A 23,013-nucleotide genomic window follows, 5' to 3' on the forward strand; every position below is an offset into this window, starting at 1 on the left:
CTTTTATGTAAATGCTACTAGCAACAACCATTATAAAAGAAAGTTTGTTATTCATATTTAAAAGAACATATAGTGCATGATTGACTCATTAAAAATACAGTTCACAAAAAAAGATATGGTCAACCTGGAATAGCTGTAATTTATCATATAAACCCCAATTTGAATATAATGTTTTAAAATTAATTATGTAACAAATATAAATTTCTTTATTGTTTATACAAGAGATTAATGTTCCCTTTTTAATGATTCATGATATGGTAGGGTACTTTTATGGACACTTGCAACCTTGAATTTCAAGAAGCTTTTTTACATTTTTCAATGACCTATTGAAATTCACTTACTTAGAGACAGTTAGCAGGTTTCTCGTGGGAAAGAAAAAAAGAACACACTACACTGTTGTCTGTAAAGTGTGTCCTCCTTTACTTGAGTAGGTATCCTCTCCTTCACCAACTAAGCGAGGCTGTAATCTTGTCAAACCAAAGGCAAAAGAATAACGAGCATATAACAGGCTAACCCAGTGTGGAAAAGGTTGTTAAGGAGCTTGCAAAAATAGCACTCTGAATGACAAAATACAAGTACACACCAAAGAGTAGGTTGACACTAAAGAAAGCATTCAAAACCTGAGAAGCATTTAATACCATCCTTGCATGTCTGCCATACAAAATTCCACTTGAATTTACTTCATTAGCTATTAAGTAGATCTGGCTAATATGTTTTCAAGTGAATCCTGATGAAACAGTTTTGAAAGAGACATAGTTATAGAATATTTCCACAGAGCACTAGCCAAAGGTTAAGTATAAACAAGTAGGTAGTGTTTTGCTTTTATCATACAATTCTAAATTACCACCCAATTAGGAAACAGAAAGGCCATTCCAACTCAAGGATCAGAAATGTAAATTGGAAAAGTTACCCAAAAGTAGATCTTTACTATCACTAAAACAAATGGCAGTAACACTGCTACATTAGTTGCTGCCCCAGTGCACTAACTGGTTTAACAGGGAAGTATAATAAAACATTTTTATAAGTAGCTGAAACCAGAATAAATTGGGCACGTTCCACTGCAGTCTTTCCAGTGTGAATTTACTTTTAAAACAAACAAAAAATTCAAATACAAACCACTCAAGACTGTACTAGGACTATGCATTACATCATCATGTCAGTTATGCACACTTTGACATTCCTTTTCTACATTAAGACTGAAATTTTTGGTCCTGATCATTCATAATATTTTAACAGAGAAACAGTGCCACCTTTTGGTGCCAAACAGAAGCCTCTAGTATTAATCTCAAACTTGCTGTTTCATTTAAATTCCTAATATAGAATACAAATGTCAGGGAATTTCGTGTCATAATTGTCACCTTCTAGCAATCCTTTTTAGCTATGCAAATTCTGGGGTAACAAAAGTTGCTCATGAAGATGTAAAATTTCAAAATATTCCAAAGTAATACCAAATGCATATATTTGGGATCATCAGTACAATAATTCTAATCAACAAATCATTAAATACATTAAACCAAATCCAGATATGTCAATCAACTAATATAGTCTAAATGTAAAAGAAAAAATGCTCTTTTATAGAACTGTTAAAGTTCAAAACTGATTTTAAAAAAAAAATACTTAAAATATATTTATTCATTTAATAATTGGCAATATGGTATCAACAATGGATTACCAGTTAAATTGGCTTAAGCACAAATAATTTTACGTATAAATATAGTATGCTTCTGCATTACTTACACCAGTGACACAATGTCACCACGCTGTACTTCAAAATTCCTTGCTTTCCAATGGTTCAAAAGTACCACATCAGATGACTGGCTGCCCCCAGGATTCAAACAAGGCTAGAAAATAAGGAGAAAGAGATACATCTATCATTTGCATTTTTCAATCTTCATGGTTCCTTGCACCGCGTACCTTGAGTAGAATGCAATAAAACACGTCTAACATAGTGCCTTTCAATAAATTGCTGTTCTAAAGTAACTGCCAATGATGAGTTTTCAAAAAGGCTCATCAGAATTCTTCACATATGAGCCAGAAAAAAATAAAGTACCAATACTTATTTGAAAGGAAAATGTGCTAGATATTCAAATCTTTACTAAACTCAAGTTAAGAGATCTGGAAAGCTTTAAGAAGGATTTAAAAATATGAGGAAGAAGTGAGTCAAACCTTCCAACACAATATTCAGATAGGATCTAATTCCATGGAAATACACATTATTGTTCCAACTGGGCAAATGAGGAAATAATTTCAAATGAACCAGAAAAACACCTATATGAAGAACTAAAGGGAGTAAAAGAAACAGGTGGTGGGATAATAATAAAAATAAGTAGGGATTTCCCACCTTGACCTCCCTTTTCTTGAGAAATCATATACCAAGGGTCCTGGTCCCCATTTGGGCCTAATTAAAGGAGCCATCAACTTATAACTCAGACAAGTCTAGCTGTGCCTGAAGATCAATGGAATGAGAACCAAAAAACATTCAGACATGTAAGAATTTATCTAAAGGTCAGGAACCTTATAGGCACAAAATCTGAAAGGAGAACCAGGAACCCACCATATCTATCATTTGGATAGGCATTCATACAAAGCCAGTGTCTGACACTTGAGGTAAGAATGGTGAGACAGGCTCGGCACCCGTAGCTCAGTAAGTAGGGTGCCAGCCACATACACCGAGGCTGGTGGGTTCAAACCCAGCCCAGGCCTACTAAACAAAAATGACAACTGCAACCAAAAAATATCCAGGCATTGTGGCAGGTACCTATAGTCCCAGCTACCTGGAAGGTTGAGGCAAGAGAATCGCTTAAGCCTAAGAATTTGAGGTTGCTGTGAGCTGTGATGTCACAGCACTCTACCAAGGGCGACATAGTGAGACTGTCTCAAAAAAAAAAAAAAATAGAAAGAAAGAAAAGAAAAGAAAATTAGAAAATCTCCTCCCTACTGCACTTTCACTGTCATCTTTGTTATCCTTGTCATCAGAATAATGAAGAACAAGTGTGATTAAATTATTCCTGATTGTTCTTCCTTGGTTTCTTTTATTGGTGTTCAAAAGTTTGTGACCACACACATGATAAGAAATGCATTTTACATTGTACCCAGTACACACACGCACAAACATCTCAGTAAAATTTCACAATAATTAGCTTTACTATATACTCCAAGATTTTCTATTTGCTCCTAATCTGCCTATAATCAACCATATTGATTTCACATCCACTACATATTGATTTAGCAACCTACTAATGGATTGCAATCCACAGTGTTGAAATCATGGCAGTTAGAGGATTTTTCTTTAAATACTGCCCTATAAAAGTTGCTTTTTCCCAGAATTATTTACAGTTCCTTCATTTGTCTTTAAATTCTTTCTCTGGAAAATCTCATCAATACTCTCAGTTTCAAATGCCACCAATATCCCCATGACTCATAAATACAAAGTCACTTTCTCCTCCTCTGTACACAAGTACTTCAGACCACAATACTAACACTTAGCATGAGGAATGTGATTTTTGTCTACCTCTTTTCGCAAGTAAGCCAGGAACACTTTTTATCCATTATTGTAACACCATAGATAAATTTATACTGCAAAACTAACTACTTTTGTGAGCTTCAAGCACAAATTTTCAATTAGTTACTGACCACCACATCTGATACATCTGATGAAGTCAATGTCTGGTTTAAAATCCTTATATCTTCCAACCACCTTTACTCTGAAGGCTGTTTTTAAGATAAAAATAAAACACATGATCTGCATGACCCTCTGCATACCCACATATATAGTTGTACTAGTTAAACTCAACTATAAGTACTGCCCTTTACTCATGTTATTTTCTCACACCTAAGCATAATATAATCATATATTTTTGCCTAAAAATGTGTTTCCTCCTCTCTTTACTTACTCTCAGCTGGCTAACTCATACTTCAAAAGAAAATTTTCATCACATGATGCAATCTCACAGGAATTCTGTCCTAACATTCCTCATCTTCTTCCCCTTCCCATCCTCAATCTCAGTTAGGTGATGAAAAATCCCAAGTTCCCCATCATACACTGTGATTATTTTTAAATATTCCTTATAATTATGCCCTTGTCCTCTTTCTCCAAGAGTCTATACATGTCTTGAGGATAGATTATGTTTTGTGTTCCTGAGGTCTGGGTACTTTGCAGGTAATTCATACAATCTGGCAGAAAGAATAAAAATATCAATTAGTGAAATTCCTAAAGAATCCTCAAATTAACATGCCCCAAACTGAAATCCTACTCCATTCACTCCAGCCCCAAAATATACTGCTATATTCGCCTCCTTCGTTAACAGTAGTGCCATTCACTTTGTCCCTCACACTAGTGATGCACGTTCTCTCCACTCAAGGCTGGACACGGATTCCATTTTCTGGGCATAAGCAGGTTCATAAACAAGTTTGTTCAGGGTTCCACGTAAGCCGCCACTCCCTGGGAAGAGCAGAATGTCAAAAACAGTGGCAGTTTAAAAATTAACCTCTGCCCACAGGCCTTTGGCACCAATAGCTGTGACATGTATTTTAGACATACATTCCATTTCCCCTACACCCCACCCCACCTGCAGGGAAGGAGAAACTGCACATGAACTCCTAGTCAGACAGCCAAAATCGGCAACCACTCCGGACCCCTCTACTGTGCTGGACGGTTTCTTTCCTTCTTGTCTTATAATACAATCTATCCTATCACTTACTCATGGCCCATGAATTCATTCTTCTATTTCCCAAGACCAAGGACCTGGCAGAGAAATTCTGGTAACACTAGGATAATCTCGAGCCAGCTTTAGTTTCTAATTCTTTGAATCTCTCATCATCTGACTTTTTCTCTCCCCATAATGCCTTTTCCCCACATGAAAAATTCTATTCTGTATCTCTCAAAGCCCTGTTCAGATAGGGACTCTTCTGCAAAGCCTTTTAAAAGAAATGCAATTCCCTTGAGGAAATTACAAAATTACCAGCTCCAAGACTGGGGATACAAAAATCCCCATAGCCCAAATCTTGACTTCATCTTTCTCTTGTACTATCATTTATTTACCCACATTTTCTAATGATAATTGTCAGAACCAAAAGGTAAGGCACTATGAACAAGAAATTTATGCAGAGGTAAAAAACCCAAAAGGAAACATATCTAATTTCAAACACTGAAATAGTAGAATCCCCAGTCAACACCTGAATGACCTTATTTGATTTTATAAGGGAAACAATAGCATTTTCTTCATCTTTCCTCTCCTCCAGAAGGTTAAATTAATTATTCCCCCACGTATGCTCCCACAGCAATGCAGGTAAACTTCAAGGACAGTAGTACTTAATAAGTATCTGCCTACAAAGAGGACTCTTTCACTTAAGTGGTAGCTCCTCAATTGCAGGAATAATGTCTTATTCATTTTTGTATGTCTAATTCCAGAACAATGCCTAGAAAATAACATTTCTATATTTTTCAAAGCATATTTAAATAAGATCATTTCTAGTAATATACAGTATCTAAATAATGCATACTTCTCATTCAATGAAAACATATCCTAGATGAATAAGTATAATAAGAAAATTTTGTGCCTCATCAACTTAGATAATTTAAGTATTAGGAATAAAGTTGAATAGTGCTTTATTAATAACCATGATGAAATAATTATAATCACAACACAATAAAATATCTTTATTATTCTTTTCTGAATATGAATAATAACACATCATAAAGAAAAACTCTCTTGAATAAGGATGCTGTTCCTATAGCACTATAAAATACACCATTCTGTGTTTTTCAAAAAATTTTATTGAAAAGAACACTTTAGTTTCTGAGTTTTCTAAAATTACTTTTAAGAAGAAAGTAATACAGCAAATTCAGAAGCAAAATCTTATATGGGAAATTTTAAAAGCCTAACCTGGATGAGGTAATTTTAAAAAAATTAGTGAACCATGTTATTATTTACAATTTTACATCTTGTTTTACCTTGTAGGAAAAACAGTATATGCTTGAGACAGAGAAAGTAATCCCTTCAAATCAAAAAAGTTATATACATCAAATCAAAAGTCATAAACTTCAATAACCTGATGCAACCAAAGAATCTAATTTTCTTATTATATTGTTAATATTTTAAATCCTAGATTTTCAGAGACTGTACCAAAATTATAACCAACTGCGCATCAACTCATGAATGGATTAATAAGCTAGGGTATATGTGTACCACAGCATACTACAGCAGTAATAATATAAAAGATGGAGACTTTGCATCTTTTGTATTTACCTGGATGGATTTAGAGAAAATTCTCCTAAGTAAAGCATATCAAGAATGAAAATCAAATATCCCTTTTCTTATTGCTTAATTTCATTCTCTGTAGATTCTAGTTATCAGGCCTGTGTCAGATTCATAACATGCAAAAATCTTCTCCCATTCCAAAGGGTGTCTATTTGCTTTGTCTGTGGTACCCTTGACTGTGCAAAACCTTTTTAGCTTGATCAAATCCCAGTTATTTATTTTTGGTTGCTGCAATTGCTGGGGGGCAGGGGGAGGGTGTCTTCCTTGTTAAGTTTTTCCCAGGCCAAAATTTTCAAGTGTTTTCCCCACACTCTTTTCTAGCATTTTTATTGTTTCGTGTCTTACATTTAAATCTTTTATCCAACGAGAATCAATTTTTGTCAAGGGTGAGAGGTGTGGTCTAGTAGTTTCAGTCTTCTACATGTGAATAACAAGTTCTCCCAGCACCATTTCTTAAATAAGGATTCTTTTCCCCAGTGAATATTTTTGTTAGGTTTATCAAAGATAAAAATAATGATATGTGGCTAGGTTCATCTCTAGATTCTCTATCTTATTCCATTCATCTATGTCTCTATTTTTATGCCAGTACCATGTTGTTTTGATCACTACAGCCTTGTAGTAGAACCTGAAATCTGGCAATGTGATGCCTCCAGATTTGTTATAATTTCTAAGAACTGTATTTGCTATTCGGGGTTTTTTCTGGTTCCATATAAATTGAAGTACTATTTTTTCACGTTCTTTAAAGTATGACTTGGGTGCTTTGATGGGTAGTATGAACATTTTAACAATGTTGATTCTTCCCACCACAAGCATATGTTCTTCCATTTATTGACATCCTCTGCTATTTCCTTTCTCAAAGTTTCATAATTCTCTTTATACACATCTTTCACATCTTTTATTAAATATATTCCCAGGTATTTAATCTTCTTTGGGGCTATTAAAAAGGAATAGAGTCTTTGATTTTATTCTCAGCTTGACAATTGTTGGCGTATACAAAGGCTACTGAATTGTGGGTATTGACTTTGTATCCCAAGACACTGCTATATTCCTTGATCACTTCTCAGGAGTTTCATAGTTGAGTCCCTGGGGTTTTCCAGGTACTAGGTATCTACCCAGAAGAACAAAAATCATTTTACCACAAAGACTTTTACACCAGAGTGTTTATTGTGGCTCCATTCATAATTTCCAAATTATGCAATCAACCTAAGTGCCCATCAACTCATGAATGGATCAACAACCTATGCCATATGTATACCATGGACTACTATTCAGCCATTAAAAAAGATGGAGACTTTACAACTTTTACATTTACCTGGATGGAACTGAAATCTATTCTTCTTAGTAAAGTATCACAAGAATGAAAAATAAATATCCAGTGTACTCCATGTTAATATAAAATCAATACATAAATAATTACATGCTCATAAGAATAATAAAACACAAATACAGTCTAGTATGGGTGAAGAGAAAGGTGGGAGGGAGAGGGAAGAGGGGGCCGAATGATTGGATGAATACATAAATAAATAAATAAACAGAAAATCAAGTATCCCTAAATAAATAAATAAACAGAAAATCAAGTATCCCATGTGTTCAATACTAAGGTGAAACTAGTAGAGTAACAACTATAGGCCCACATGAGAAGAAAACAATTAAATTCAAGGTTGGGGGCATTTCAGTAAAATCCCACCAAATGGGTACAATGTATGGGTATATGGGATACTTTATGGGTGAAGGACTTTACCTTAGAAACACAATGTAACCTAACTGTGTATACCCTAATTTTAACCCCCCCACAAAAATATCCAACTTAAAATAATAAAGTTTTGGAATCAAGAAATCCTGGAAAATATTTAATGTAGGAATTTCTAACTGTATCTCAAAGTGTGTGACTATACCAAATATTTCTGGTAATAGTCAAGGTGATATCCAGTAGTAAGCGGAAGAACACTGATAATCATTAAGATTACTAACAAAGAACAAAACAAGCCTGATAGCTGCTCTGCCATTCCTTTCTTCAAAAACTTATTCTTATACTCAATCTATTTCTCTCCTTCTACCATAGACCACTAAGATTAAAAATAAAACTTGGAGAATTCTTTTGAATAGTCTCTACTCTAAAGACAGAAATATTGTATTCAAATTCTGTCTCCATTTCCTTACTAGTGATAACATGTTAAATTATTTAGGCTTTCTAACCCTCACTTCCTCATCTATAAAATGGGGGTTGCAATAACACCAACCTTATATGGTTGCTATGAGAATTAAATGAGATGATCCACAAAAAGTTCCTATTATAGTACATGATACAGAGTCACTGTCAACAACTCTGAATGTTGATGGTAGCAACAAAATAAAGGGAAACAAAATCAAGTACAGTATTCTTTACACAAGATTCAAGAGAAATCAGTCTTTTACATATTCTCCTTCTCATTTCTCATTTTAAATACTAAACTGAGTGTTCAGGCAAAAAAACTACCCTTCATTTTTAAATTCTTTGTGGATTGTTTCTTCTTTTAAGCAAGAAAAGTAACTATATTTGTATTTGGGGTCTCAATTGCTCTGCCACTGGAAATTAATCTGAAATATCTTAATATACATAAGAATTTAGTGATAAATCTTTAAAAATATTACACCTATAATTTTAAATTTTCATTTTTAAAATGTACACACATACATACACATATAAAAAGATATACACTGAACAGACCAATAAAAAGTAGAGAAAATGAATCAATAATTACAAATCTCCCAACAAAGATTTCCTGGGGCCAGATGGATTCACAGTCAAATTCTACCAGACATACAAGGAAGAAGTGGTATTTATTCACTGAAATTGTTCCATAATATTGAGAAGAAAGGAATCCTCCCTAACTCATTCTACAAAGTCAGTATCAATTTAATACCAATGTCAGGAAAGGACTTAACAAAAAAAGAAAATTATAAACCAATATCCTTCAAGAATATGTATAAATGTAAAAATCCTTTAAAAGACACTAGTAAACCAAATTCAAGTGCACACTGAAAAATAACTCACCACAATCAAGTGGGCTTCATCCTAGGGATGTAAGAATGGTTCAACATATGCAAATCAATAAATGTGATTCCACATATAAATACAGTTAAGAACAAAACCCATCTGATCATCTCAGTCAGGAAAAACATTTGATAAAGTCCAAGACCCCTTCATAATAAAACCCTTAACAAAAAGGGCAAAAAAGTGACATATCCAAAAATAATAAAAGACATGTATGACAAACCCACAGCTAACATCATAATGAATGGAGTAAAGTTGAAATCATTCCCCTAAGTACTAAAAAAAACAAGGATGGCCCCTTTAACCACTTCTAATCAACATAGTACTGGAAGTTCTAGCCAGAGCAATTAGTCAAGAGAAAGAAGTAAAGAACATTTGAATGGCAAAAGAGGAGGTCCAACTATCCCTGTTTGTTGATGATGTGATCTGTCATCTAAAAAATCCTAAAGACTCCTAGGATTGATACTAGTTTCTTTATAAATTCAGTAAAGTTTCAGGTTACAAAACTCATGGACACAAATCAATAGCATTTCTTTTTAATTCTTTCTCTTTTTTTTTTTAGAGACAGAGTTTCACTTTATCTATCGCCCTCAGTAGAGTGCTGTAACGTCACAGCTCACAGCAACCTCCAACTCCTGGGCTTAGGCGATTCTCTTGCCTCAGCCTCCAGAGTAGCTGGGACTACAGACGCCCACCATAACACCCGGCTATTTTTTATTGCAGTTCGCCCAAGGCTGGGTTCTTACCCACCACCTTCGGTATATGGGGCCTGCACCCTACCCACTGAGCCACAGGCACCACCCATCAATAGCATTTATATACTCTAATTATAGCCAAACTCAGACTCAAATCAAAAACTCAATACCATATACAAAAGCTGCAAAGACAATGAAGTACCTAGTAATATACTTAATCAAGGAGGAAAAGGTCTTTACAAGGACAACTACAACACAATGATGCTGTAGATGACACAAATGAATGAAAACATCCCATGCTCATAGCAAGGAAGAACCAATATTGTCAAAATGTCTATCCTGCCCAAAGTGATTTATAGATTCAATGCAATTCTCACCAAACCAATGTCATTCACAAAATCTGAAAAAAAAATCCTAAATTTCATATGGAATCAAAATGGAACCCCAATAGCCAAACAATTCCAAGCAAAAAAGAACAAATCTGGAGGCAACACATTGCCCAAAGTCAAATTATACTACAAAGCTATAGTAACCAAAACAGCATACTACTAATATAAAAGTAGACACATAGACCAATGAAACAGAATAGAGATCCCAAAAATAAAACATATACCTATAACTAACTAATCTCCAACAGAGCAGACAAAAACATATGTTAAGGAAAGGATGTCCTATTCTATAATTGGTGCTGGGAAAATTGGAGAACCACATGCACAAAAATAAATTGGATCCCTATGGCTCACCAAATACAAAGTTAACTCAAGATGGATTAAAGAAGTACATATAAGACTTGACACCATAAAAATTCTAGAAGAAAACTTAGGAAAACCCTTCTCAATCTTGGCCTTAGGTAACAAATATATGACTAAGACCCCAAAAGCAAGTACAACAATAAGAAAAATAAGTAAATGGGACTTAATTAAACTAAAAAGTTTCTGCACAGCAAAGGAAACAATGCAGAGCAAATAGACAACCTACAGAAAGGGAGAAAATACTCGCAAACTATATACCCAACAAAGGAATAATATCCAGAATCTACAAGGAACTCAAGCAAATCAGAAAGAAAAAAAAAATAACCACATTAAAAAGTGGGCCTGTGGACAGATATTTCTCAAAAGAAGATATACACATGACCACCAAACATATGAAAAAACTCTCAATATCACTAATGAAATACCACCTTACTCCTCTCAGAATGGACATTATAAACAAGTAAAAAAACAATAGATGTTGGTGCAGATGTGGTAAAAAAGGAATACTTAATATGCCATTAGTGGGACTGTAAATTAATACAACCCCTATGGAAAATAGTATGGAGATTCCTCAAGGAATTGAAAGTACACCTACCATTAATACAGTAATGCCACTATTAGGTGCCCCCCCAAAAGAAAACAAGTCATTTTATCAAAAAGACACATGTATTAATATGTTTTTCATAGCACCGTTCACAATTGCAAAGATATGGAATCAACCTAAGTGCCCATCAACAGTAGATAAGGAAAATGTGGTATAATAATATATATCATGGAATACTACTTAGCCACAAAAAAGAATGAAATAATGTCTTCTGCAAAAACCTGGATGGACCTAAAGGCCATTATCCTAAGTGATGTCAGAAATAGAAAAACAAATACCACATGTACTCACTTTATAAGTGGGAGCCAAACATTGGGTAACATGGTCAGACAGAATGCTTTAGAGATTCAGAAGAGAGGAGGGTAGGGCAGAGTGAGGCGTCAAAAATTACCTATCAGTTACAATGAACACTATTCTGGTGATGGGTACACACAGAGCCCTGACCTCATCATTATGCAGTTCACTAATAAAAAACACTTGTACCTCTTAAATCTATTCAAATGAAAAAATTTAAAATATAAAATGTTTATGGGAGAGAATGTGAAAAATATTATATACATTAAAAAATTAATGGTTTATGAGATTATGATTTTCCTTTATTTTCCCTGTTTTGTTGACTGTTGTTCAATTATATCTCACATATGGCTTTTTAAAATAAACATGGATTTATTTTGTATGCTTTCCTCTAACCTATATACTACATATCACTCAAAGAAAATGGCATATTTCACCCACAGAAAGTCAGCAGATTTCAAGACATCTTAATAAATCATGCTAAAGCCAGAAATAGCTGATATCAAACCTACTTTTGAAACATGTATTAAAGCCCAACTTTTTAGGGCTTTAATATTCTCACTGATCAAAGACTATGCTAAAGTATTTTTTCATCCTCCTACAAAGATTATTGTCTAGGTGTCTTAAATCCTCAGCTTGTATCTAACTTCAAATCAAATGACAGATTTGGGAGAATCTATGTTTTGTTTTAGGAAAATAACACCATCACCACCATCCCCCCAGAGAATTAAATAATCACAACAGATTTCTTACATTGTAAGATTTAACTGAAGCCACTAGTCAATAAACGATAATATTCTGGCTTTTTTTTTCCCATTAATTTCTTATCCTTTTTAATTTAAAAATAATTCACAGCCTATGATTCACTGCCTACAGTCTACCAACAAAGCCTGATTTTAACCCCACTTCTTTGGGAGCAATGCTTTCAACTTTTTCAGGCCTATAAAAAGCAAAAATTACACTGGCAATAGAAAATCTTTAATGTTTAAATATCGAATTTTATGCTTTTAAATGAAATGGTCCACAATAGTAGTCACGAGGAAGCAACAATGGCCCTCAGAATTCTTTTGACGAATCATTACTCTAGGGACATGATTTTCAAAAAAAATCAGAAAAGAAACTGACAGTACTGTTGGTTTTAAATTTTTTAACACTATAGCACTGGCCAAGAAGCATGAAGTACAGTTAAAATAAATATATATTCTGATTACAGAGTTAATTGTATATGCCACCTTTGAAAGAATATGGACAATACCCTTGTGATAGTTAACTTTAGTTATAAACTTGACCAGATTAAGGGACACCCACAGAACTGATAAAGCATGAATTCGGTATGTCTGTGAGGAGGTTTCCAGAAGAGATTTGACTAGAAAGTAGACTGAGTAAGAAAGATCCGCCTTCACTCAATATGGACAGACACCATCCACATAGGAAAGAAGGAAAAAAAAGGAAGACAGATAAAAGGTAGCTTCCCTCTCCTCTGGAGCTGGGACACCCTCTACTCCTTCCCTTGGACATTAGAACTCCAAGTTCTCTGGCCTTTTGACTCTGAGACTTGAACCAGAGTACCCCTAGGCCTCAGGCCTTTAACCTCAAACTGAGTTATGCAATTGGCTTTCGTGGTTGGAGGCCTTTGTACCTAAACTGAGCCCAGCTACCAATTTCCCAGGTTCTCCAGCTAGCAGACAGGATATCATAGGACTTCTCAGCCTTGGTAATCACAGGAGCCAATTCCCTAAAAAATTACCTCTCTCAGATATATATGTCCTAATAGGACTCGTCTTCTCTCTGTGGAGAATACCGACTATCATTTCTTAATTTTTCTTTAAAAAGCAAGTATTTGTCTTGCTTTTATAAATGTCTTAACACAGTAACTAAGAAAATGCCATGAATCTATGTTAATCAGTTTGATGAAAATATTTCAAATTGTATATAAAACCAGCACATTGTACCCCATGACTGCATTAATGTACACAGCTACGATTTAATAAAATAAATAAATAAATAATAAAAGGCAAGAATTTGAAGTTATATTAATAAAATAACTCTAAAAATACACCACACGAACTTAATTTGGAGGTATACTGAGTTGTTAATTCTTCATTTTCCTAATCTTAACTCTATGGTCTATTACAGAGTAACATATCACAGTGTTACAGGCATTCTCACACATTATTTGTAGGAATGAAAGTCTTTATAAATTATCTATAAGGTAATTTTCCAAAATATATTTGAAATCTTTAAAGTGATCTTATCCTTAGACCTGGAAATGTCACACTTAATAAGTTGTCCTCCAAAACTCAATATATTCATAGTTGAAAAAAGAAAAAAGTTATCCTAAGGAAAAATCCAGAAATATGTCCAAAGATATATGTACAAAAATATTCATATTACATGATTTATAACAGTGAATAAATGAACCCATCTCAATAACAATAAGAGAAAATTGATTAAACTATGGTTTAACATTGATTCGACCATATGCATAAGAAAAATAATTAACAAGCACATGTAGAAAAATATGTAAGCATATTTGGATATGTTTGGCGAACAAATTAAGTGAAAAATATGATAAATGAAAAAATATATTACAATGTAATCTAAAGACGGATGGGAGGGAAGAAGAAAGAGAGGAAGGAAAGAAAAGAAAATCGTGCAGAAAGGGAAGCAAAGAATTTGTAATGGTTTAGAAATACAAACTTGCATATCAGAACCCCAGGCTTAAGTCTGTGTAATCTTCAACAAATTATTTAATCTCTCTAATCCTATTTCTTCATGTATAAAATGGGTTAATAATAGTACCTTCATCCTACTGTTGTGGGGGATATTAAATAAATTAATATATGTATAGCGAATACCACAATAATTTAAACATAATGATCATGCAATCCTTTTTAGCTATCATATAACAGCATCTCACAAATAACTAATTCTGGAAGATGGTATACATTATTTTTATTTTGTGTATTTTTCTATATTTTCTAAGGTTCTGCCAATCAAATATGCAATTCTTTTTAATAAAAACTAAGCAATAATTATCTTTAAAAGAGAAAAACATTTGATTTTTAGATTATTTGATTACTAATAAAAATTTTAACAGTTTCTTTTCTTCTCTAACAATCCCTTAGTAATTAAGCATCCCATTAATTCAAATAACTGTAACTAGATTACAAAATTAAAATATGCAAACTTTCTGGTTCAATGCAATAATATAATAACCAAAAAACACTACCATTAAATATATGCATGGTGTTTCCTAGCTAATAAGACATTTTTAGATAGCTATTCTAATTTATAGTTTTAATTAATCATACCAGAAATAAATCATGTATAATTAATGAAATACAAAATTTATGTAAATAAACATAACTACACATAAGCAAGAAGACAGACTCCATAGGAAATATAAGCCAGCTACATAGAAATGCCTCCCTTAGATACATCTAAATACCGACACATCTTTAACTTTCTCATGAAACTAAATAAGGCTTTCTTATTCACTGGTAAGTCCATAGTAAAGTGTGTAGCAACAGAAAGGAAGGAAGTGGTTCAACAAATAAAGTTTTTAGAAGGCTGCATGGGTGATTTTCCCAGAAGCACTTAACTCCAAAGAGGCCAAATTCCCCAATAGGTACAATGGTGTAGTAATGTATTCACATCACTTATAAAATGCTTGTGAAGAAATGTGTGAATTAATACCATGGATTTTAAATCCATAGCCCCTCTTCATTGAACCTAATGCTACATACATTAAAAACAAAAGCAAATATCAGACACCATCCTATCAATAAAGATATGTATCAATAGAAATTCTGGTTCCTGAGCCCCCTGAATTACATGGATCAAAACTATCAGAACTGAGGAGTTCAAATGTTTATGAAAAAAAAGCCTATCAAAAGGCTATACCTATAAAAGGAATTGAAAAGTATTGTGGCAGATGAAAGGTACAAAAGCATACTCCTAGTATGACTTCTCTAATGCTACAAAACAAACCACTCCATAACTTAACACAAAAATCATTTACTGGGTTATGTGTGTACACTTTAGGCTATGCTGGGCCCTATAGACAGCTTGTCAGCTAGTCTCGCTGGGATCACTCAGGCAGCTGCAGTCATGGAAGCAGCCGTGTTCCAAGAGCACAAGCTCCATTGCGTAAGCATCAAACGTGCCTCTGTTTGCTTATTTGCTGATACTCCACCTGCCAAAAGGAGTCATAAGAGTCAGAGAGGAGAGGACATCACAGAGATCAGGACACCAAGAGGCACAATTCACAGGGCCCAGGGCAGAGACATTTAATGTAACAATCTACCAAAGCTCTGCCCTCTAGATCCAATGAATCACATCCCTCTCACATGCAAAACATACATGCTACCCTTCCCAAGAACCCAAAAGTGTCCTCAGACTTTTGCAATAAATATTAAAAGTCCATTAACTGCTGATACATATCAGGTCCAAGTATAGGTGAGGACTCTGGGGTGCTGCTTGAGTGCAGATCATCTTAATCAAACACTTAAGAAGCGGCAAGACAAATCATCTGTTCTCCCAAACACTCCACGTACAATGGAGGGACAATAACAAGATAAACACAATAGAATTTTTTCTTTTTTTTTATTAAATCATAGCTGTGTACATTAATGCAGTCATGGGGTACAGTATATACAATTTGAAATATTTTCACCAAACTGGTTAACATAGCCTTCATGGTATTTTCTTAGTTATTGTGTTAAGACATTTATATTCTACATTTGGAAAGATTCACATGTACCCTTGTAAGATGAACCATAGGTGTGGTCCCACCAATCACCCTCCCTCTACCCACCCTCCCCCCACCCCTCCCCTCCCTCTCCCCTTCCTCATATTCTTGGGCTATATTTGGGTTATAGCTTTTATATGAAAGCTATAAATTAGTTTCATAGTAGGGCTGAGTACATTGGATACTTTTTCTTCCATTCTTGAGAACTTTGCTAAGAAGAATATGTTCCAGCTCCATCCATGTAAACATGAAGGAGGTAAAGTCTCCATCTTTCTTTAAGGCTGCATAATATTCCATTGTGTACATATACCACAATTTATTGATCCATTAGTGGATGGATGGGCACTTGGGCTTCTTCCATGATTTAGCAATTATGAACTGGGCTGCAATGAACATTCTGGTACTAATATCGTTGCTGTAGTGTGATTTTTGGTCTTCTGGATATATACCTAGTAGAGGAATTGTAGGATCAAATGGCAGGTCTATTTTTAGTTCTCTAAGTGCTCTCCAAACATCTTTCCAAAAGGAACGTATTAGTTTGCATTCCCACCAGCAGTGTAAAAATCCAGCAGCATATGTTGTCAGGGCCTCCTGGTCCAAGGATAGGAATGTCCTTTTATTAAAGCCTTTTTTCTGCTCTTTGTAATAATTACCTAAACTACCGTTCTGTTGGAGTCTTAGCTCTGCACAAATGGAAACTTTTGGCTCTGTTTTTAAAAAGAAATATTCCCCCTTCATTGTTAATTGGAGACCCACAAAGGCCTCTTTTTAAATGGACCATCCCTTTATTTTTTAATTCTTTTAGAAACAGTTACTTAGACTACAATGAAGCAGCACTGTACCTCAAACTCCTGAGCTCAAGCAACCCTACCCCAGCCTCCTGACTATCTGGGACAACAGGTATACACCACCAACCCTGGCTAATTTTTTTATTTTTTAGTAGAGAAGGGGTCTCACTATGTTGCCCAGGCTGGTCTCAAATTCCTGGCCTTCTACAATCCTCCTGCCTCAGCCTTTGAAAATGCTGGGATTACAGGTGTGAGCCACCAAGCACAGCCTGAGTATCCCTTTCATTATAGTATAAGCTAATTTAACTCCCTTAAAACTCTGTATACTTTCTGTTAATCTAATGAGAGTTCATTCTATTTCCGCCCAAACTACATCTGTAACTCTTTTTGAACCTAGACTTTTCTCTAATTTTGAAGTGTCAGGCTACTATAGCACAAACCCCCTAAGAGTCTTACAATCTATTTTGTCTAACTAAAAGATCTACTACAAACCACCATTAAATCTTTCTGAAGTCTTAACACACAGAATCTTCTGATCCTCATTTGATCTTTACCTCAGGCCATTTCTTACTTGAGAATCTTCTGCCAGCTACAGGCTAAGAATGAAAACAGTTTCATTTTCCAATCTATAAAGTCCTGCCATCCCATATTTCCTCTAATTTCTGCTTTTAGGTCATTTCTCTCTTCACATACTTTACACAAAGCTGCACAAAGCCAAGTGACAATTTTAATATTCTGCCTGGAAATCTTAGCCAAATTTCCCAGTACATTGGGTATATTTTCTATTTTCTAGACTCTGCAAGTGAAAGTTTGTTAAATTGTTTCACTATCTTAAAATATGGGTCACCATCATTCCAGTCTCCAGCAACAGCTTCCCTTACTATTTTTGTGCTTTGCATAAACAGTCATTTGTCATTTGTCTAGCCTCTGCCAACAATCCCCTCACCACTCTACCACCCTCCAACTTCCAGTCCCAAAACCAGTGCTGCACACTAGATTTTTGATGTGGTAGCATCTCACTAATAGTAACAATGTTTGTCTCAGCCATCTATTGCTTCACAATAAAGCACTCCAAAACTCTGTGTCTTAAAAGAATAAAATTAATCTGTTCATGGCCCTACAATTTGGGCCCTCCTCAGCTGGGAAGATCCTCTGTGCTCATTTTTCCTGAGGTCACTCATGGGACTGCAATCACTGGGCTCAGTACAGTTGCACAAGTACTCACCAAGTTCCTACTTGAGGAATTTTTGCTGATGTCCCATTGGCCAAAGCAAGCCATACAGCCAGAGCCAACGTGGAAGGAAACTACACAAGTCAATGAAGGGGGCCTGATTCAAAAAGGTTTGAAAAATCTCCTAAAATCTACATATCACCCATGCTAAAAGGACAGGCCATTCACTCAGCTGATATTTTGGTGATTGTGCTTCTGTTGGTCATGTTAAAAGCTACAAAATAAAAGACAATTTATCTTTTTTATTTATTTTTTTAAATACATACTCATCTTGTTTTAGTTATTGTGTTAAGACATTTATACTCTATATTAACAGATCTGACATGTCCCCTTGCATTATGCACCATAGGTGTGATCCCACCATTCACCCTCCCTCAATCTGACCTCCCCCCATACCCCCCTTTATCATGGGCCATAGTTGTGATCTATTCTTCATATGAAAGTGTGAGTGACTGTAAATTGGTTTCATAATAGTACTGAGTACATTGGATATTTTTCTTCCATTTTTGAGATACTTTACTAAGTAGGATATGTTCCAACTCCATCCATGTAAAAGTAAAAGAGGTAAAGTCTCCATCTTTTTTAAGGCTGCATAATATTCCATGGTATTCATATACCACAATTTATTAATCCATTCATGGGTTGATGGGCACTTGGGCTTCTTCCATGACTTGTCTATTATGAATTCAGCTGCAATGAGCAATCTGGTATAAATATCTTTGTTATAAAGTGATTTTTGTTCTTTTGGATATACACCTAGTAGAGGAATTGCAGGATCAAATGTCAGGTCTACTTTTAGATCCCTGAGTACTTCATACTTCTAATTTATCTTTTTTAAAACAAGGAAAAATATTCACTGGCAAATAAGTAAATAATAACTTTTCAAATTTTAAAGATAAATATTTGTAAAGGAAATGATAAGCTAAAAAATATAAAACAGGCATTTAAAAATTAAAAATAAAATAAAAAGATAGTAGAAACTGAAAATTAGGAACAAATAAAAATAAAGTTCACAAAACAAAAAAATTTAAATTTTAAAAATAAAAAATGACATTATAAATAGATACAATCACTAGCATAATATTAGAGATAGTAAGCTAAAACTGTGCAAGTAGATGATGAATAATCTAACAAACAAAGGAATGGGAAATAAAATAGAAATTTTGTTTTAAGGTTTAAGAATAAAAATTCAAAAGTTTAACAAATAAAGACAATCAGGACTTTTCAAGCACAAACAACTACCACGTGTAACAAACTCTCCAACAATTTTTCCTCACTGAGACTTTGGACTATCTGTAAGATGGTTCTCAAACTTTAATGTTTATATAGCTTGTTAAAATGTAGATTCCAAAAGTCCTCAGAAAATAATCCTAACTTCATAGGTATAAAATAATTTTCATCGTAAGTACCTCAGATGATGTTAATAAAAAAGGCCCAAGGACCCCAACAACTTAAAAGGGCTTTCTTAGACAACAGACAGAAGATGGGCTTCCATAGCCTTTACGCTACATTTATTGCTGCAAGCTCTTATGACAAACCCACATTTAAAATTCAAGAATTAAAAGTTAACATGCTCCAATTCTCCCTTACTTACAGGTCAATTGGAGCTTCTTTACCCTTTAACGGCTCCCTCCAGCAATAAAGCAGTATTTTTCAAACTACAGGTCACAACCAATCCGTGAGTTATAGTATCAATTTAATGAGTTATGACCAGAACGGGAAATATCAGAGTGCATTGCACATAATGATGGTAATTACAGTTTAAGTATGGCCACAAAAAACTTTTTTTCAGTTCTATGTATTCGCATATAATTTGTATATAATGCATATTATTTAATGTGAGTCATGAGCAAAAAAGTTTGAAAACTTTCCTAAAGAATATGATGGATTCATCAAGGAATTGAAAAGTTTTCAGGAGAATAGTGCAGAAACACCCTCAAAGTCTAAGAAAAAGAATTAATGATGATATTATAATTTTATTTTATCATGTTTCTGTAGGGTTTAATTATTTAGATACATCAATGCTTCAAAGAACAAATTTAATATGCATTTATTCAGCATCTTTCTGAATAGGTGAGAAAAATATGGTTCCTTTCTTTTAGAAGCTTACAAATTAGAGTTATTATTAAACCATGAAATAACTAAAAGATATAAAAGGATTTATAATCATGTATTAAATTTACAATGCTGTTGTAGGATTTCAAATAAACAAATGACAGAACTAAGGAAGATTGTATAAAGAAGACAGAACCTGAATGTAGACTTAAAGGTAACGTAAGATTTTAAAAAGCAGAGAGGAAAAGGCATGGTAATGTGTCTTCTTATATAGACAAAGTAGGCTAAGGGCTGGCAAAAATAATTCCAAAAGCTCAGAGTCATAGTAGAAAAGTGAGGGGATCTACTCCACACAGTAATTCTGAAACTCAGGTTCTTTGAATCTTGTATATCTTGTACATATATATATGTAGATGAGTGTGTATGTGTGTGTGTGTGTGCAGTATATTATGATGTTTTGACATCTTAATAAAAACCTTTCTGGCTAAAGAGAGACTACACCTCCCAGGGATAGTCAATTCTTAGAGACAGAAAGGGCTCAGCCAGAAGGATGCTTTTGATGAGGAAACTAACCAATATAGAATGCTACCTCCTCTACCAGGCCAGTATACCCCAAAAAACAATATTCCTCTGTCTTCAAGTACCAGGCAACTAGAGCAACCACTACACCTTAGAGCTCATCAAAGTTATGCAAACTACCCAATCCTGCCTTGTCTTTCCTGACCAGAAACCTCAGTAAAGGCTCTTGCTTTTGTCTTCCACCTCCTGAACACCCTGATGTGTTTTCCACATGGCCATGCATGCCCTGATTTGCCTCCTGTCTCTAGGACCTGTGAGTATAATAAACTTTGTTTTCCTGAACCCCTCCTCCAGCATCTCTAGTAGCCACATCTTACCAATCAACCCAGAAACAAATACAAAAAACATCTGCATCCAGCCAGCAGATGAAAGAGAGAACATGCAAGATCACAATAAAAGGTCTACAAGCCTGGAAATGGCACCTAATTCCTCCCATTTTCCACTAGCCAGAACTCAGTCACATTTGATATTAGGAAAGATTATAATAACCAGGCCAAAATGAAGCAATTCCATTCATCACTAATCCTCCCTATTACAATTAAACATAACATAACAAATACAGGAAGATCTTCATGGTAGAAAAAAGAAAGATTAGAGGGTGGGGACCTTAAGGTTTGAGGAATGACACCATGGCAACTCCCTCAGATTTTCTTTTTGCTTCCCATACATCCTAGAGGAGGCACTAGAGAAGCCCACAACTAGTCAGACAAAAAAAGGCCTGAAAAAAATGCCTCCTCTCTCTAGCCAAAGAACCAGGAAATAGATGTCCTAGAAAAATAGAAAGCATTTTTGGTAATAACCACCCTTATCCAGTCACATACCAAAGGAAAAAACATCCTCCCCCCCCAACACCATGGTATCAGCAGGACACAGCAAGGAGTTAGACTTCTCGTCCCATCATAATGAGATGGAGCAAGTAGGCCCTTCACTTCCCCCTGTCAGGTGTTAAAAAAGTAGAACGAGAGTATAAGAACAAAGCTGGAGGCATCACACTACTTCATCTCAAAATATACTATAAAGTTCTAGTAATTGAAATAGTATGGTACTGGCATAAAAACAGACAAATAAACTAATGAGACAGAATAAAGAAGCAAGAAAGAAATGCACACATTTATGGTAAATCAATCTTCCACAAAGGGGCCAAGGACATACAATGGGGAAAGGATCGTCTCTTCAATAAATGGTGTTTGAAAAAGTGGCTATCCACATACAGAGGAATAAACTTAAACCCTTATCTGACATCATATATAGAATTCAACTCAAAATGGATTAAAAATAAGACCTGAAACCATAAAACTACCAGAAGAAAACATAGCAGAAAAGTTCTATAACATTAGTCTGGGCAACTATTTCTTGCATGTGACACCAAAGCAAAACTGACAATTGGGATTTCATCACATTGAAAAGTTTCTACATAGCAATGGAAACAATCAGCAAAGTAAAGAGACAATCTATGAAATGGGAGAAAACATTTGCAAACCATACATCTTATAAAGGATTAATATATAAAATATATAAGGTACTCAAACAACTCTATATCAAGAAAACAAATAACCCAGTTAAAAAATGAGCAAAGGACCTTAGTAAACATTTCTCAAAAGCAGACATACAAATGGCCAACAGGTATATGAAAAATATCACTGATTATCAGGGAAATATAAATTAAAAGCACAATGAGATATAATCTTACATCTGTTACGATGGATAGTATCAGGCTCAGCACCCACAGCTCAGTAGTTAGGGCACCAGCCACATATACTAGGGCTGATGGGTTCAAATGAGGCCCAGGCCTGCTAAACAACAATGACAACTACAACAAAAAAATAGCCGAACAATGTGGTGGGTGCCTGTAATTCCAGCTACTTGGGAGGCTAAGGCAAGAGAATCGCTTAAGCCCAGGAGTTTGAGGTCCCTGTGAGCTATGACATCACGTTACTCTACTGAGGGAGACATAGTGAGACTCTGTCT

General features: G+C 34.7%; 1 protein-coding gene across 2 annotated transcripts in view; it reads right to left on the minus strand.

Moving 5' to 3' along the window:
- IMMP2L (inner mitochondrial membrane peptidase subunit 2) overlaps positions 1–23,013 on the minus strand; it is an 898,438-nt gene that overhangs the window by 826,143 nt on the left and 49,282 nt on the right. For both annotated transcript variants that reach the window (XM_003802241.3, XM_023508300.1), the window contains exon 3: positions 1,738–1,841. In XM_003802241.3, coding sequence (XP_003802289.1) covers positions 1,738–1,841 — 104 coding nt within the window. The remainder of the gene's footprint in view (positions 1–1,737; positions 1,842–23,013) is intronic.

This window comes from Otolemur garnettii, unplaced genomic scaffold, assembly GCF_000181295.1.
Source record: "Otolemur garnettii isolate 467f Iridium unplaced genomic scaffold, OtoGar3 scaffold00242, whole genome shotgun sequence".
Lineage (NCBI taxonomy): Eukaryota > Metazoa > Chordata > Mammalia > Primates > Galagidae > Otolemur > Otolemur garnettii.